The following is a 19,192-nucleotide window of genomic DNA, read 5'->3' on the forward strand; positions in this document are numbered from 1 at the left end:
TCAATTTATTTTCTTTCATTTCTTCTCTCGCACACCCATGCGCACGTGTGTGTGAGTGTGTGTGTTTTTTTTACTTTTACATCTGAAGAATTTATCACTGGTAATAATAACCAGAAGACACAACCAAAAACACTGTTAACTTTCAATTATCCGGGACAGGATTATTCCCTTATCGGGTTATCAACCCTGTGCCTAGATTTTGTTTGGTTATTAGATTGTTATATTCTGAAGCTGTAAAAAAAATAAGATGGCATTTCTCCTCCTACTTCTTTGCTTGGCCAGCTTGGTCTATCCCTTCTTATCTCCCACCCTCTCAGCTGTCACATTTGTCACACTTCAAACCAGACATTGCTTCAGGTCTCCAGTCTCCATCTGGTTTCTTTCATGTGCAGCTATGCTACTTTCCATCCGCCCAACGGCCTGGGGCGCCCAACAAGTAACGTGACTGGCTGGCATGCAGCTGGAGGAAGGGACACTTGGAAGAAAAAAAAAGCCAGAATTTGTATGTGCATGGTTTGCACAATCTTATCTTGAGCCGTGTGAGTTAACTTTCCCTCTTACACCGTTGTAAATGACTGTGAACTAGCAACGTATGTGAAGGCAATCTTGGCATGTCTATCATGGCAGGTTTTTTTCAACACCAACGATATTGTTTTCTCGTGCTATTTATTTCCCACCCTCTCAATTGCAACATTTCATGACGGAAACTGCAGCTACAGTTCTGCCAGATGTGCACATATTGCTGCATTCCTCTTTGATTTATGGAAACTTTCCTTTGTTTAGTCTGTGAAGATCTATCCTCTGAGAATTGGTGTATTGAAGTACTACTGACGTATTCCTCTAGCATGGCACAAGTTCCCTGCTGCTAGTTTTATGAAAAGACAAGGAACTGAGAAGAAAGACTACATTTCTGCTGAGGGGTAAAAAATAATTAAATACAAAGAATGGTGAGGGGGGAGTGAGAGAGAGAGAGAGGAGTGGGGGACTGCCGCCTCTCCAGCAGTCAGAGGAAAACTGCATGGCAACACTGCCATATTTTTTTGCGTCCCAATGAACTGAGACAGCGTACACAAAGACTTCACTTGTGCTCATAATTCTACTGAAAACAAATATGTTTACAGGATTACAATTATTCGGGCATTGGTAGGTCCCAATTAACATGGATGATCGGGATTTACTGTACTTTATTTTTCATGTCAAAAACCAACATATTATTTTAAACGTGGAAGAAACTGGACTAGCAGATATAATAGCACATAAAATCACAGCAAGCAGTGTGAATTGCCCTTGCTTATGTGAATAGCATGGAGGAAAAGGAAAAAAAAAATTGACCAGTTGCAATAAAATACAAGAGAAAGAAATGCAATGCTAGAGAGATGAAGAGCTAGAGATAAAAATGTTAAACTGCTCAGTGAAGCTAAGAAAGAGGTGGAATTAATATATATGTGCACATAAAAGGTGTCTAAATGTAGTAGTACTAGTTTAGTAAAATTGTAATTTTCTAGCAAAATGTTTTTTATACAATATATAGTGTGTGTACATAAGTTGTATATAACTGAATATTCTGTTCCTTAAAGTGAATCACTGAAATTTTTTGATGTGAATTGTATGCTTTAAAACAAACTTTTATAATCATTTTTCCGAAAATTGAGCTCATAATATACTTAAAAATTAAATTTTGACTCTTTAATACATTAATTTTTTTACAAAATAAATTAAGCTGCTTGTTTTACTCTAATGTCTTCTTGGAATATCTTATATGAGTATGCATAGTGACAAGAAGCATTCCTAAGAGATTAAAAACAAGAAAAAAAATTCTTGTTGTTTTGAATGTAATGCATGCATGACATCTTTTAATAAATTTGCTTGTTAAATTGATTAAATTCCCCAACTTTATTTCTCCAGTGAACTTGTTTTTAATAATTGAAGGCAAAACCTGGAATTTTTTTTAAATTCAGAGCCTTTTAAAAACCTGGAAATAACCAGGGAATTTAGAATTCCAGATATAGAGTGGCCACCTTGAAGGTTTAGAATAGCTGCAGTGCTGCCGACCCGTTTAGGCATGTTACGGGGGTGGTATCACATGCCAAATAGCTTCTTTATTCTACGTTCACTGCTATGTGCTACATTCAAAACCATTCAGGTTGGATTCCCGGCGGGGTCAAATTTTTTTTTTGATCACATGTGGGAATCGTGGTGGGCATGGCAGTATCCATGGGTTTTCCTGGGTTTAACCCATCTCCTCCGCCATCTCACCGTTCACCCCTCGGTGTGATCCAGACGTTAGGTCCTTCATGTCAGTCATTCATTTGCAGTTCGTCGCCTGAGAATTGGAGTGTTCTCATGTCCATTGAAGTCGGAACTGAGATATAAGCATTTGAAAGTTCAAACAACTACGAATAGCATGACATAGAACAAAATAATATGTATTGGTCTATAAATTAAGAACAAACATTTTTTATGTGCGTGGACGTGTGTGGATATAGTACAAACGAATACTAATACGTGTTAATTTCGTGTCCATAGCATAAAAAAACCTAAAAAAAAGGACATAGAACACTCCGATACTCAGGCGGCGAGTTGTGGAGAGTACTGTCAGCGCAGCAGGCAGGCGTGTGTGTGCGCAGGCTGGCGGAGGCGCAGGAGAGCGTGGCACGGCTGGAGGCGGCGCGCTACGACCTGAGCACGCGCAACGCCGCGCTGCAGGAGAAGGTGGTGCGGCTGCAGGAGCTGGGCGCGGAGCTGCGCGCGCAGCAGGACACGGAGGCACGGCGGGCCGAGCAGCTGGGCGCGGCGCTGGAGGAAGCCAACCGGCAGGCCGTCCGTGCCAAGGCGGGCCACGCCAACAAGGTGAAGGCGCTCCGCAAGCAGCTGGACGCCCTCGGCAAGGTGCGAGTCTCCCACGCACAGTACACCGTGCTGCTATGTCACCGTCTGCTCGGTAGGGACAGTTTTCATAGATCGTGAACTTGCTTCGTGCAAACATTAGTGTAAGAAGTATGCAGTTCCACTGTATTTGTCTTTCGTCCTCGCAAGTACGTACTCCCGTTTCCCCGCTCGTGCGTTTCATCGTTACTTTTATCTCATCGTTCCTCCCTTCATCCATCTGTAATTTATTATGTTGATGTCAGGTAAAAATGTTTATTGCCAATTCATTAAAATTTTTAAATGCCGTCATTCGTTCTCAAGCTGTCGTAGAATTCAACTTGTACGAGCTACAAGAAATTAAAAATTATTTCTTGTTTTATAGTAAAACAAAGTTGGTTTAGTAGGTAATGGCCAAGTGTATCTCTGAATCCGGAAGGCTTGAGATAAAAAAATTGTGCTTATACAGTAGAATCCCGCCGATGCGACCCCCCTTTGATGCGTCCATTCCGTTTATACGACCGTTTTTTGAGAAACCGTGAAACATTTGAGCAGAGAAAGTCGAAAATTTGAGTAAAATCGGCTGAAAAACAAGTCTGTTACACTTTGTTGGGCGCTATGTGTTCACGTTTATCTTGGCGAGCGCTGTACTGTAAGCAGGCAGGCATACAAAAGACTGCTAAAAATAGATACCACCCCTCTAGACTGTCCATGCTAGCCAATACCGATAATCTGCGCGCATCACCTGATAGCATCTACGCGCGCGTCTATTGCCGTCCCGGTCCCGTGCCTTTGTCTTGCAACTGGTTAATGTGATCTTGCCAGCTGCATCTCAGGTGTCACTGGACACACAAAGCTGTGTTCACTGTGTTAACGACATCCCCAGGTGTTTGGTTCTTGGCTATTTTTCTATAACATCGCTGACTTCGCACATGCGCAGATAAACAAAAAAATTGTGTGGAATTATGCTATACACCTCAGACTCGCATACCCCGAACAATGGGTTCCGATAAATACTTGCGCTACGTGAATTCGCGTCACGCGAGTTCGGCTATGCTAGCGCTGGTGGTTATTTTCGTTCAAAACGTGGCGAAGGAACTTGTGTGGATCAAGTAGAAAACATTCGGCTATAAACGAAAGATATAAGAACAATGCTATCTTGAAAAGCTGTGACATGTTTTTGGAGTAGATAATCACAGCGACAGACCGACAGGATGCGCTCCCGCCCTTGCCGTCAGCGATGTTTATTTTGACAGCTCAAGCAATTATCTTTTCTACGTCCCTTCACATAAAAAAAAGAAGAAAAAAACACATTGGAATGCAGACGGAAAAGTAACTATGCAGTAAAATAAATATATTTACGGCCCTGCTAAATTTTTCTATTCGATAAAATTTGAGGTGATTTGATTAGTGATTTTTCAGCAGAAACTGCTGTGTGACTAATAAACAAATTGGTTCATAATAACTTAAACTTATAAAGTATTTATTAACGGCAAAGGACAGTCGTATAAGCCCATACAAATATTTATTTTACCGAGAATGGACTATACAACCTGGCTTTTGCCGCACGCGGTGTGGGAGGGGAGGAGGATGCTGACAGTTTGTTTCTCACGCAGAAAGTTGAAATAAGGGAGGGAATGTGTTGAAATGTTAGTTGGAAAAGGGGGGGAGGGTGTTTTTACATGGTTTGTGGCTCTGGGAGGGATGAGCCTTGAAGAATTAGCAGGGGATGGAGAGGTAAGCGTCACGTCACGTATGATGTCAAGCCGCCGCTACAGCCAGCCTGGCCGGACGAGTTTCTTACGCTCTCTCAGAAGCTACCACAGCGGCTTTTCGTGCGGGCAGGTTAAGATAACATGACAGCTGAGACGGCTTTTTGTGCGATAGTGGACGCGCCGAGCTCGGCTAGACACTACCCGAGCGGCATTCACATGTATGTTTCCGACGATGCGGTGACACTCCGAATTGTCTATTGCGACCATTCCGTTTATAAGTCCGTTTTTCCGGAAACCGTAAGGGGTCGCATCAGCGGGATTCTACTGTACATGTTTGGAAAAACACTCAAAATTTTTCAGGAAGTGATTTCTAATGGAGATTGATGTATAGAGTACAGCCTAGCTCAATTTCTAAGGGTAATATTTGCCTTTGTAAATCGGATTTATGAATGGTGTTAATGCAAAATGTTAAAAATCTTTTGACTATGTCACAATTCTAGGCATCAACAGAATTCTTAGCCTCTTGATCTGCTTTTAACTATCTTTTCAATGCTGATCTAGTGTCTTTGTAATGGCCTTCGTAACGGATTGATGATGTTTTACATAAGAAACTAGCTAGTAACCTGCGGCGTCACTCGCAAAATTTCTGAGTATTGCTAAAATCTTACCATTAAAAAAAAAGTTATATGATTAATTCCAAAAATGTTTACTTAATAAATAGACAAAATAAATTGTCATATTTATAAAATATTTATTTCACAACATAACTGTTTAAGAATAATATTTTTGGAGTAGTTATGCATAAGCCCTTTTTTTTTAGAATAGTTTAACTATGTTATTTTAAAACTTCTGTTCCAGAGTGTTCAAATATATATTTTAACTTGATGAAATCAAACCTACCTCCTTTTCATTTCATGAGGTAGACAATTTAAAAAAATTCTTAAAATCACAAATAAATTATTTTGACAAAGTTTGTCATCATTTATACTGAAACTTTCATTTACTATGGTTAGAGATATTCTTAGAAATATTAAATAATTTCACCTTATTACAAATACCTCCCATTATTTAAGAATATTTAATACAATACATCTGGTTTTAACTTTAACCAAAGAAACCAGTTTTGTTTTTAAAATCCTGTTTTTTTCCAACTCTGTCTGTCCTGTATTCTTTTTCCTTAATTTGTGTCCCCTCCATCAACCTCTTTGCCATCCTCCAGTGACCAAACCTACATAATTCTAACATCTGAAAGTCAAAGGACAGTTACAGAGACAGCACACTGTTTCCTGTTCAGGGATGTTGTAACTGGCATGATGTTCAGGCATTAACGTTTTGTGGATGATTTTAAAAACTTTAATCGGTACTGTTGAAATGCTGAGGCAGAGATATACAGGTATATTTGCTGGTTTTGTGCTAGATACAGCATACTTCTGAAAAGGTCTGTTTGGAGCTGTGGTGTTTGCAAGAAATATCAGTGTGAATCTTGTGTACTTTTCGTATGCTTAACTGAAGCGGGACCATGGTTGCAGGTAACAGATGTCAACGATGAGATATCAAAACTACAGAACAGGATTGCCGAGCTGGAAGAAGAAAAAGGTAACCTTCAGTTACATCTGGTAGACTTTGACGAACTCAAAGGTAAATTAACATTTTCCATCCAGTCTGCAAATCTGTTGCACGGGTTGTGGGGTTCTGCGTGAGAGTAAATTAATGTGCGTGTTTCTGCGGTAAATGGGAGCTGTACATAGACTTGCTTCGTGGGACGTCAGCTTCAAGTGCTTGCACTGCGGTCATGGGATGGCACGTTCATTGTTTGACAAACCTTGGGTAAGGGTTTCTCATAACAGCTATACAGCTCATTATCGGAATGTTTTCTGTCACGATCTATTTACGAACCAGTTTTCAATTCCAAATACATACATACTTTAACCTTTTAAATTTTTTTTTGTATACTGTGGTAATCGTTTCAGATGTGCATGGGGGTATTTTCTCTCAGTTTATTTGTAACGAGTATTCTTATCTTATCTTGCCTTATGTTTTACTAGGTAAAATATAATATATTTGCAAGCTAAAGTTTGTAAGCTTCAAGTAATTCAGTAAATATATTTATAATATCCTTTTACCTGGATTTGGTAAGGTCCCAAATATGTACTTCTCTGTATAACACTGTTAAGAAAACGAAACTTAATCCTCAGAATAGGTAATGTATTCAACTTACATAAGGTATTGTAGAAAAAAAATTCAAATTTAAGAGCACTCGTCATATCCTGTTCAGCTGTGATACAATCTTTCAGGATTTTGAAGGTTGCAAGTGCTCATGCACTTTGATTATTTTTGATTAAGCATTAAAAAAGTTAAAGTTTTAGTGAAGGTTTCCAGACAAGGACTTTTGAAAATACATATTAATATTTGCTTTAATAGTGCATTGAAAAGGCAGTTTTTAACCATTTTCAAACAGTTTTGTAGACAATTGTTGTATACAAATCTCCATTCTGTTATAACATTAACATAATGTATTTACTTACCAGAAACTTTGTCTCAGTGTCTCCTATTGTCACAGTGGAAAATTTTGAGTAATGATACAATTAGGAAGGGACTGAACGCTCTTCTGGCCTACTGATAGGTGAAGAATAATTTTTGTGTGTGTGTGGCGAAAGATTCTTGGTTTGGGATGCGAAGAAGCATCAAGGAGAGAGACCATAAAGAATTAGGTTTCCTCCGTTGGTTGTGGTTTGGATAGTCAAGAGTAAACAGTGAAGTAATTCTACACTCCAGTAACTGATGTAAACAATCTACATATTTGTCTACAAGTGGGCATTAAAGTGGCTTCACAACAGCATAAAAATGTTATTAATATGAAACAGTTTGAGACAATGTATTATATGGTAATAATTCTTGGTAGGTATGTATGTTCAACAGTTTGTACCTTGTTTAGGTTGGCGTACTTACTCAGGGTTTTATTCTTCTTAGATTAACATTTTTTGGTTTCTGGGTTATATAGTTACTTTAAATTTCATGGTAAATACAAATGAATTTATTGGTTAAACATAGCCTTACAAGTTATATACATTTATAGAAAGAAAAACATCAATAAGTATGTATGCACATACATATGATGGATAAGACTGAAATGCCCTCCTCGTCTTTGTTGAGTTAATTCAGTAGAATAGTAAGAAACACGTAATATTTGTATACTATAGGTAAATTTTACAGAGTTTTGTGTCAATTTTCATGGTGTACATAGTCGTTTGCACGCCGGCTCTCTGTGGGAGAGGTTTTGGGTTTGTGCTTTTGTAATGTATGCAGGTAATTGTTGCTGTAGATGTGTGTTTATGAGCCTTCTGATACAAATTAGAAAGGTGTTATTAATAATGATTCACATTTTAAAGTGTAACTCCGGGGCAGACCCAGAATTGACTTCTGGGTGGGGCATCGGTAGTCTGGACCTAGTATAATACCTGTTTATTACTTCAGAAGTCATTATTCAGTGCATATTTTACCCTTCTGCGGGGAGGGGGGGGCATGTGCCCCTGTGCCCCGCTCTAAATCCGCCATTGGTATAACTACAACATAAGTCAGGTTAGGAAGATACCTTTATCTGGTTTTACTGTGATACTTTACATGTCCATGTGCCGATATGGTTGCTAGCAAAATATTTTAAAAGAAAACACTGTGCTTTAACCCAAGACAGTTCACACTTGTGATCGAAAGTGCACCATTTTCAGCAGTTCAAACTCAAACAGTGACAGTGTTTAGAAGCCAGTCAGGGTGTCTACAACCACGTAAACTGGGAAAATGGCAGGGATTCAGTGCCAGGCGTGGTACACACGGTATAGCATGCACCCTTCATTGCATTCCACGTCTCACCCAATTACGCGAGCGATAACAAAGTAATGTCACAACACTTAACCTTCTTTACCTCTCTGGCATGGTCTGCATGTATAGTTACAGCTCATGTTTAGTAAACCAACCTTTTTAAGTAAAGTAATTTATTTTTGCTTATGAAATTAGTGTCAAATGGACAAACCGCTTATTAAAAGATAGTTGAACCATATTTATTTTCGTTTTGATGACAAATGTTGTTCTAATATGCATTTCTTGGTTATCATTTCTTTTTGTAAGATGTCTGCTATTAAAATAGATTTGTATTTGATTTTGATAACTTGTCGATTTTGTGCCAGAGATGACTGAACACGGACTTGTTGCAAAAAATGGCATATTTTGACGTATAGGGAGCGGGAGTGAGTCAGTCGGTCCAAAAGGTTTATTATGACCCCCTCTCTGTTACAACTCTTAGTTTTACTAGGCACAATGGAATTCCTTAAGGATGGTGAATGGGCTGCTAATGAGGGCATGGGAGAGTCCAAATGGAAGAGTAGTTACCATGCAACTACTCCTTTCAAATAGTCTAGTGGCAGAGGTGTTGAAAGAAATCCATGGTGGTACCTCTGTTGGTCATCTAGGGATGAACAAAACTCTAGCCAAGATTCGTCAACGCTACTATTGGTTGAGGTGTCGCCAGGACGTGGAGGCTTGGTGTAGACAATGCGAAGCATGCTCGGCTAAAAAGGGGCCACAACACCGGAGTCGTGGGAAAATGAGGGACTAAAGATGGGACAGGCCAGAGGCCAGAGGCTTATGAACTTCCTAACCAAGAAGCCACTACCTTTGCAGATGCAATAGTCAAAACTTCATTTGTAGATTTGGGGTACAAATGGAGCTCCACTCAGACCAAGGCTGCAATTTCACTGGGAATAAATAAAACCAGGACTACAGCCCTACATCCTCAGTCTGATGGCATGGTGGAGAGGTTCAACATAACTCTCAAGGAACACCTTGCCAAGGTTGTGACCAAGAATCAACAGGATTGAAAACAACACATCCAGTTGTTCCTGATGGCATATAGGTCTGCCATCCATGACTCCACTGGGCAGACCCCTGCGAGTATTGTGTTTGGACAAGAGGGTTGGCTGCCCTGTGACGTCAAGTTCGGTCGTCCTCACAGGGAGCCGACCAGCAGCTCTGATTATGTGTATCGTCTAGAGCAGGGGTCGGCAACCTGCGGCTCGCGAGCCACATGCGGCTCTTTGGATGTGAAGCTGCGGCTCTTTAGTTCCGTACCAGGAATACTGCATCACCAGGTCATTTATACAGAAAATACTTTTTTATTACAAATCAGTAGTAAGCCTGGTTTTTTTTCCACGCTTGTTATATTTTACTAAACAATATGTAATCAAGCAGTTAAATTATCATTTTATAGCTCTCCACCCCCCAAGGTTTTCGTTTTACTAGTACTTACGGGCCCACCCAACAGATAGCGCCACTTGACGTGCAAACATGGTTTCAGTTTCCAACATATCAGTCGCACTTCTATATATCCCTCCTTGTTCTGTGGTCCGTCGGAAGCTCTCGAATGACGCCGTCGTCGGATGTTTCTATCTAGAATTTAATTCGTTTCGACGCAAGACAGTTTGGCGTCATCACCAGTGATTTGGCTGTGACGTATAGTTTGTTTTTTCAAGTAGAAGAGTTCCAAGCGAATTATCTTCTCAGAGGTATGTATGTACATATATAATAATAATAAAACCGAAGTAAAGCTAGGTAACATAATAAGTATTATATTTATACATATATTACATATTTTTTAAATAAGATACCTAATTCCATTTTTTAAGTCAATAAGAAGTGTCCAAAAAGAAACAAAGTACACTTTTTGATATTACCGCGAAAGTGTTTTTATTAAAATAGTAAATAATTGCAAAACTTGTCATCTGCTGTTTTGGATACCTAAATAATAATTTTAAAAATTCTTTATTACAGCTTCACCGCAAGCATGGCATCTACAAAAAAATAAAGAGAAGAACTGAAGAAGAGTATCGAGAATTCAATTGGGATTGGATGGAATCGTTCGCTTTCATATGCAACTCTCAGATGGCCTTCCGACCTGTCTCATTTGTCACGAAAAACTCGCACATAATAAGAAATCAAATTTAGAGAGACACTTCACTACAAAACATACTCAGTTTGCTAGTAAATATCCAGCTGGTGAAGAACGAAAAAAAACTGTCGATGATCTCCATAAAAAAAAACAGCAATCAAGTTCCATGTTAAGTAACTGGACGCAATCTACAAGTAATGTTAATCTGGCAAGCTTCGCGGTATCACTAGAAATCGCAAAAAAATGCAAACCATTCACAGATGGTGAGTGTATCAAAGATTGCTTCATTCGTGCATCTGAAGAACTGTTTCGTGATTTCAAAAACAAACCAGAAATCTTGAAAAAATTAAAGATTTGCCACTATCCGCTAAAACCGTACAAGACAGAATAGCAAAAATGTCTTCAAATGTAACATATTTGCAGGAGGAAGACCTTCAACTGGCTTCTGCCTTATCACTTGCTATAGATGAGTCTTGCGACATAAAAGACACGGCACAAATTGCCCTTTTTGTTATGTATATGTCTTCCCAAGGTCCAAAAGAAGAACTTCTAGGATTGCTACCACTCTCGGGACAAACTAGAGGGGAAGATATAGCGAATGCCGTGATAAAATGCCTCGAAGATAATAAGATCGATTTAAATAAAATCGTTTCAATAGCAACAGATGGAGCCAGAAGGATGACAGGGAAAAATAAAGGGACAACAACGATTCTTCAGAGCAAAATAAACCACGAAATTCTTACGTTTCACTGCATAATACACCAATAAGCACTTTGTGCCCAAACATTTCTGGACGAAATAATTGAGGTCATGAATTTGGTAATCAATATTGTTAACAGTATCTTGTCAAAAGCACTCTACCATCGTCAGTTTAAAGAATTCTTAAACAAAATGGAGACTCAGTATTCCGACCTCCTTCTTCACAATAAATTGCGATGGCTTTCCAGAGGTAAGGTGCTGAAACGTTTTGCTTTGTGCTTGAATGAAATAAATACATTCCTCGATGAAAAAGGCATTAATCACCCTGAATTAGAGGACGGCAAATGGTTGCAAAAATTTTACTTTATGGTGGATATCACAGCGAAATTAAATGAGCTGAATCTAAAACTGCAAGAAAAGGGAAACCTAGCCTATGTTTTGGTAGAAGAATTGGTTAGTTTCGAAGAAAAATTAATTATTTTTGCAGAAGATATTCAGAGCGGTAAATTACTTCATTTTCAATTTCTAAAGAAATATCACGAGAAAACCAGTGCAACTGTTGACACGAAATACTTCAGCACAGTTATAAAAAAAATTAAAGATGAATTTGCTGACAGATTTCAACCATTCAAAACCAACTAAACCACTCTAGCATTCATAGTAAATCCTCTCAACACAAATGGTAATGAAATCCACATTCATCCATTTGGAGTTGATACTGGATCTCTAGAAATGCAATTGATCGATTTAAAAAGTAAAGCTTTGTGGAGTGGAAAATTTACAGAGTTGAAAAGCAAGTTGGAAGAGTTGTAGGTCCAGAAATGTATGTACGTAACACAACAAAAGTGGACAGCTTTAAAAGAAATGCCGCGAGTTGAGGCACTTATTTATATTCGACGCATGGAATAGTCTTCCTGATTGCTACAGTGAGGTGAAGAAGTTGGCATTTGGAGTGCTGACTATCTTCGGATCGACATATTCGTGCGAGCAAACGTTCTCTTGCATGAATATAATTAAAAGTAAAGTAAGAAGCCAACTAACAAATGAAAGTTTAGAGTCGTGTTTGAAACTTAAAACAACAAGTTATGAGCCAAATTTATCCAAACTTTCTAAAACCATGCAAAGCCAATGCTCCCATTGAATGTGTTTGCGCAATTAATTGTTATTGAAGTACAAGTTAGTGCTGTAAGTAAGTGTTTAATTGTGTTAATTTTTTATTAATATAATAAGTGATTATATAATAAGACCATAAATATTATCTAATTTGTTGTAAAAAAACACTACTTATATACGAATAAATTTTTCTTATGAATAAATAGATTCGTTTTTTTATCAAAAAACTTTATTTATGCAAGTACTATTTATTGTTGGCATGAAAAAATTTTGTGGCTCTTTAAAAACTTTGAAATTTTGTAAATTGTAATTTTTGGCTCTTCCGACTCGAAAGGTTGCCGACCCCTGGTCTAGAGGAACGAATGGTGCTCATACATGAAGAAGCCCTCAAAAATCTTCCATTAGTGACGAACTGAATGATGACTAGGAACGACCTGAAGGCTAACTCAACAAGATTTCAGGAGGGTGATTTGGTGTGGCTGTATAACCCACAATGAAGGATGGGCAGGTGCTCTAAGCTGCAAGCAGCGTGGTATACCTTATCCAGAGAGGAAAGAGAGGACGGATGAAAGTAATACATTTGTATCGATTGAGGAAATATGCTGGAAGGGATGTGTTACCCGTTTATGGAGGGGGCAGTGTTACGAACGCAGTCAGGACCAAGACGCACGCCAGGTTCTCAGCTGGCTGGCGGTCCCGCACGGCCACTGTATTCACGCTTCATCCACTGGTGTCTGCCAGGATTACAAGGGTCCTCGTTACCTCCCTCCCCCCTTTGCTGCCCTCGCACCGTCTCGCCTCAGGCCATTGTGAATGACCCTTTTAGCAGCCTGGGAATTCTGCTGGTTTCCCGAGGCCGCTGCCTTTCTCGATGTTTCGGGCGTCGGGTCGGCCCAGGATGACGCGTCTCTTCACGGCCTCCACAGGTATATAAGCCAATCAGTGCAGGAGTTTCGAGTGTTTTGAGAGTTCGGCGAGTGAAGGGAAGTGCGACATCGGCGAAGAGGGTTTAAGACCCCCTCGTGAGCGGCGGGCGCGGAACGACAAGGGATCGTGAGAGCGCGACTGAGTGCCGTGAGACTGTGTGTATGGACAGGCACGAGGTAAAGGTTGAACCACTGTTGAGCCTAGCACCAGTGAGGAGTGCAAACTGTGGAACTTGTCAGACATTTTGTGACTTGCGAATACAAATTTTGAAGTGCCAGTGATTGTTGATCGGACATTTTTAAGTACAATTATTTATTAGTAATGTAAATATTAGTAATTAATAAAACTGTAATAAAACATATTGGGCTATCTCTTACGAACCCAGTTCTCCCCACATTAGTTCGTAAAATTTTGGTTTCAGACATGAGATAGCCTAATTAGCCTCGCGAAACCTGCAGAATTCCCAGGCCACTAAAAGGGTCATTGACAATGGCCTGAGGCGAGAGGGTGCGAGGGGGAAAAGGGGGGGGGGAAGGGGTAACAAGAACCCTTGTAATCCCGGCAGGCACATGTGGCATGCCTTACACCAGTGGATGACGCGTGAATTCAGTGGCTGTGCAGGGCCGCCAGCCAGCTTTGAACCCTGCGTGCATCTTGGTCCTGTCTGCATTCGTAACAATATTATTACATTTACTCCTTTGCGATCTCCCCTAGCTAAATATAACTCTAGGTTACCATTGCAGAGCATAAGTTAAAGACAAGACAACAAAATTGATTAAAAACCCTACATGACACAGACAATAACCTGTTGTACATTGACTCATGGAAGGTGATGGAAATTTTTTATCCAAATTCACTTGGTAGTATAAGTCACAACTTTCCCTAATCTTAAAATTTAAATTTTTTTTAACTTGATAAGATTTTTTTAGAAAGTAGTGTCAAATATTGAAAATATTCTGACATTTTCATTAAAAACCTCTCGTCTCTGGTAGCTACTTTCAATAGCCTAACACTTATGATTTATTACTAATTTTTAGTAAAGAGTGGCTATGTATTAGCTTGAAATACAGTGTTGTCATAACAGAATATGTATATTAACTTTCAGGAAGTTAATAGTTAGGTCCATTATCAATATAAAAAATCATAAAGACCTTTTAATTACTAAAGTAGTATGAGCGTACCTGTTTTATTTTTGTATAGTTTTGTAAATATTATATAGAAAAAAATTTGTAATTGCAATTTAAGTACGTATAGGAGGTGTGGCAGTTAAATAACCAGACTGATCCTATAAAACATTTTATTGATCACCAATTACATTAGAAAGTTTATCTCCTTCAATGTACCCTCCTTGTCTATTTCTACAACAGTCTATATGAATTTTCCATTGTTCGTAGCAGTGTTGGTAGTCTGCTTCTGTCAGCTTGTTTGAGAACTTCTGTCTCTTTTGCTTTCACTGCTTCCACACTGTCAAATCTTGTCCCCTTAAGCTTCAATTTGATCTTAGGAAATAAAAAAATTCACTGGGGGCCAGGTCGGGCGAGTATGTAGGTGGTCCTACACGATGATGCTATATTTTGAAAATAACGCCTTCCCAGACAAGGCAGAATGGGCTGGCTCATTGTCTGGGTGAAGCATCCAGGACTTGCTCTTCCACAAGTAGGGTCTTCGTGTCCTCACTTGTTCAAAAAAGACCAGAACCTTGATGTAATAATGTAGACTGACTGTCTGACCTTCTGGGATCCAGTGAACGTAGACAGTTCACGATTATAAAAAAAAATCATCATGGTTTTGAATTTTGATTTGCTCAGTTTAATTTTTTTTTTTGGTAGTGGTAAGTTTGGGCTCTTCCAATGCATGAATTGGCGCTTTGTTTCAGGATCATAAAGAAAAAAATCACGATTCATTTCAATAATCTCTCTGTCTAACAATTCTGGATCATTATCAATGTTGTTTGAAAGGTAAGCACAAATGTTCATTCTCAATTTCTTTTGCTCTGGAGTGAGAAGTTTTAACCCATTTCTGTGCAAACTTTGTCCATGTTGAATGCTTCATTCAAAATCTGACACTCTCTTTGTTAATTCTTGAGATTTCAGCAGGAGCAAGGATGTTCTTCAGATGACAATTTTGGATCAGTTTACCAATTTTCTGAGTGTTGTCGTCTGTTAATTATGTCGAGGGTCGTCCAGTGCGTGGATCGTCTTCAGATGTTTCACGGATCTCCTTAAACATTTTCACTACTCAAACACTTGTGTGCACAATGAACATTCACTTACGTACACTTCCTCTAACATGGCATGAGCTTCTGTAGCAGTTTTCCCCAGTTTGACAATAAATTTGAGGTTAACTTTTTGCTCCATCTGAACACTGTGCATTTTTCTAATGAGATGCTAGCACAAGTACTTGAACGGGCGATTGCTACAATGAGACTTAGCGACTTACAAGCTTGCCCATCGATTTCAGGGTGGGGGAAGCGTCAACACGCACAGACATGTTTGAACAGACATGTTTGCCGCGGGTGCTTGCTTTTTGCCGGTTGCAGTACCAGTTCGGTTATGTAATTGACACACCTGGTATTTTATATTTTGGTTATTAATCCTAGTTTCACATCACAAGTGTTTCAAATAGTGTACAAGATGTATGTGTTGTAAAATTATTTTCTGTCTGTAACTTAACTGTAACTTGTACTTGATGTATGAAGTAATATGACCTGGGTGAGTGAGTCGCTGCAGGGCCATGGCTCACACTGCTTGCTGAAATGTCTGTGGCCTTTGGAAAGGCTTAGTAAGCCTGGCAAGGGATTGGAGGAGTGGAGGAAAGAGGTTGACATTTCATGAATAGAGTGAAGAAGTAATTCAAGGCACAAGCTGAGATGGTCTGCTATGATGGAAGCCTCATTAACAGTAATATCTTGTGCTAAACTACTGTTAGTGAAATAACCCAGCCTAATAATATCTATCATGAGTGTCACATTTTGTTGTTCAGTACATACACACTTAAACTGTACCTCGCTACCCTGCAATGTATTGGCTCTTAAGTTTGGTAATTCAATGAAACACAACTTTAGTTCAGAAAAATTTGTCCTGAAATAATTTAAATGGATTTTACAAATTACATGAAATAAGTTTTTGATAGGTTTATAGCTGGGACATACTTTCCTCTAAGAACACGTCTTATCTTCCTTGGCTTAGAATCTTTCTCATTGCACAGTTATGCTGTCACTACCATTATAATTCATTCGGTTCGTACTGCAAAATGCACAAAGTGTACAGTTCATGGTTAGTACTCCTTTTAGCATGTAACAATTTAATTATGTAAACCATTTAATTCAAAATAGTAATAAATAATAATGGAAGCAGTGATTTTCTAGTTGACGGTCAGATGTAGTTATATTTAATATCAGGCAATAGGAAATATGTTATTATTCATTCTCTTGATCATCAAGTTTTTTTATGTATGAATTATTTTTTAGTATAAATAATTTAAGCTTATAAATGTTTTTCTCTTATTACATTACAAGGGGAGAAAAGTCAGCTAAAAATATGTATTGCAAAACTAACAAAAAAAAGTTTGTCATATCAGATTTTTAAAAACTCTGTGCAATTTTTAAAAATTACGTTCAAGGGTGTAAATGTTGCATATATGTTCCTTGAAACGAAAAAAAATGTTATACAAAATAAATATTTATTAAATAATACATAAATAAAAAACAGGACACATCGAAAAGGCAACAGCTATGATGAAGTGTACTTAAATCCTTCAGCTAGCGTAAGTTGTAGAGAATCACAAATGTGAATAGTTTTTGGTTGTTCTAACTTGTAGGGAACACGGTGAGACTGGCAGCTGTGTGTGAGGTGTCTTGCAGGGAGGCGGGAAGATGGCGGAAGTGATGGGGGAAGGGAGGGAATGAACGTGCCGAGTGCGGACTGACAGTTTCAGAGGCAAGCCTGAAGCAGAGGGTAGCAGAGCTGGAGGAGCGTGTCCGGCAGTCCAGCCAGGACCTGGACAGCCATGTCCACGTCATATCCCTGCTGGAAGCTGACAAGCTGAACCTCCTGCAGAGTAAGTCTCTACTCACACCCTTCAGCCATTACGATACACAAACTGTGGGTTTTTGTTATTCCAGTCTATGTGCACACACGCAAACAGTTTTTGGAAATTGCTAGGCATAAATTTAACGGATGGTAAAGAGTTTCAAAACGTATAATTTTTGTCACAAACGAATGTCCACATTTGTCCTGATTTGTTACAGGCACTAGTAGAATTTTGTATCCATGAAGGTCAATCACACTAGTGGCTGAGAGAAAACATTGTTTAGGTTATGTATTGCCTGAAATCTATGCTACTTTTAATAATGCACACACTAAATTGGTATCTTTAATTAAAAATTTGGAAAGTAGTAGCCTAAGCTCTTTAAAATCGGAAATTTTTCTTGCTTGAAATTGCTAGCTATCACAATACTGTGTAAATCTTGTGAAAATTTATTTCACAAGTAAATACTTATCCTGCAGCCTATCCCTGTATTTGTAATTAAGATAAAGCCTGCCCTTAAAGCTCGGTCACAAACACCAAGTTAGTTAGTTCATTTTCTTGCTACACAAGTTATTAATAATTATTACATTGTGGTTTTTAACAGCCCACGGTGATTGAGTGGTTAGAACACTCGCTTCCTACCAAGGTGATTGAGTTTGATTCCTGGTGTGGTCAAATCCGGATATGTATTCACATGGGTGAAACATGGTGGTTGTTGGTATGGCCTGTGGATTTTCTTGTTTCCCCCACCAGTTCATTACATTGCTCCTCCATACCCATCTTATCTCATCTCACATATCCTTCAGGCTGACCGGAATGACAGGTCTGTCCCAGGTAGGGCAGCCGGCTGCTCTGAGAATCAGCCCCGTTCCATCCATGTAGACTCTGCCTCGGGCGGGAAACTACATTCGATTTTAATTTTTCCGCACTTGGAAAATAACTTTTGCAATCAAACAACAAATCACAAAGAGCTATAATGATACATGTACAGGAGTAGCTTGTAAGTCAAATAAATGTCATAAAAATGAATTTGGTATGTAAGAAAGAACCTAGGGATGGGGCGACCGAATCCAATATCCGCCGAATCCGCCGAATCCTAGGGATTCGAAGGTTCGGCGGATCTGATATAGGATTCGTCAAAGGATTCGGTTTTTACTATTTACGGGAAAAAAATACAGTAAAACTCGCTTACGAGGTCCCGCATGGTAGGTTTTTCCGTATAAAGCGTTTAAATTGCCCGAGGTCTCGTCATTTACGCCATTAAATGTGTGATATAATGTCCGTTAGATTTTTTTCTGAAACTTCTTGTCTCAAATAATGGCACACGTAAATATGAAGAAAAGACAAATGAACAACAACATACGAAGAAATATGGATGATGTACCATAACTACAGTACAAACCCAATAGTTATTTTAAGATAACTACCATAAAAAGAACTAAAGATTCTTTGTAGAATACCATAATTACTACAGAAGCTTGATAGCTACCATATTTGCACTATAGTTACCGTAACAACTGAGATGTATATTTACCGTGATAGTAATGTATTATTTATTTATGACATATTAAATTAAAGAACATTGTTAAAAAAAAAAAAAAAGTTAAACTTTCGTTTTTCAGTAATATCGGCCGAAAATTAACGAGCGTACTGTTTCGGAAGTCGGCAGAAATGCCGATTCAACTAAATATTGGCAAAATCGGCTTCTTCAATACAGCTCTACATTTAATGACATGAGTAAACATATTTGAGACTTCAGGATATTGAAAAAGACTTTAATTTCCATGTAGGTTTATTGTGTGTATGTTTTCTTTGCAAGTGTAAATTGAATGAAGTAAAATGTTTTTATTTTTATTACTTTCAATTGATTAAACTTTAATGACCAGTTACAGATATTTATGACACT

The 19,192-nt window shown here is 38.6% G+C and overlaps 1 protein-coding gene across 6 annotated transcripts in view; it reads left to right on the top strand.

Annotated features, from left to right (window-relative positions):
• Positions 1-19,192, top strand: part of LOC134531658 (protein lava lamp-like) — a 90,242-nt gene that overhangs the window by 24,049 nt on the left and 47,001 nt on the right. For 3 of the 6 annotated variants that reach the window (XM_063367433.1, XM_063367434.1, XM_063367431.1), the window contains exons 6-8: positions 2,628-2,889; positions 6,110-6,218; positions 17,188-17,316. In XM_063367433.1, coding sequence (XP_063223503.1) covers positions 2,628-2,889; positions 6,110-6,218; positions 17,188-17,316 — 500 coding nt within the window. Of the gene's footprint in view, positions 1-180; positions 540-2,627; positions 2,890-6,109; positions 6,219-17,187; positions 17,317-19,192 lie in introns of those variants that run through there. The other 3 variants (XM_063367435.1, XM_063367436.1, XM_063367437.1) reach the window with 2 other exon arrangements.

The sequence above is a fragment of the Bacillus rossius genome, chromosome 5 (assembly GCF_032445375.1).
Source record: "Bacillus rossius redtenbacheri isolate Brsri chromosome 5, Brsri_v3, whole genome shotgun sequence".
Taxonomy (NCBI): domain Eukaryota; kingdom Metazoa; phylum Arthropoda; class Insecta; order Phasmatodea; family Bacillidae; genus Bacillus; species Bacillus rossius.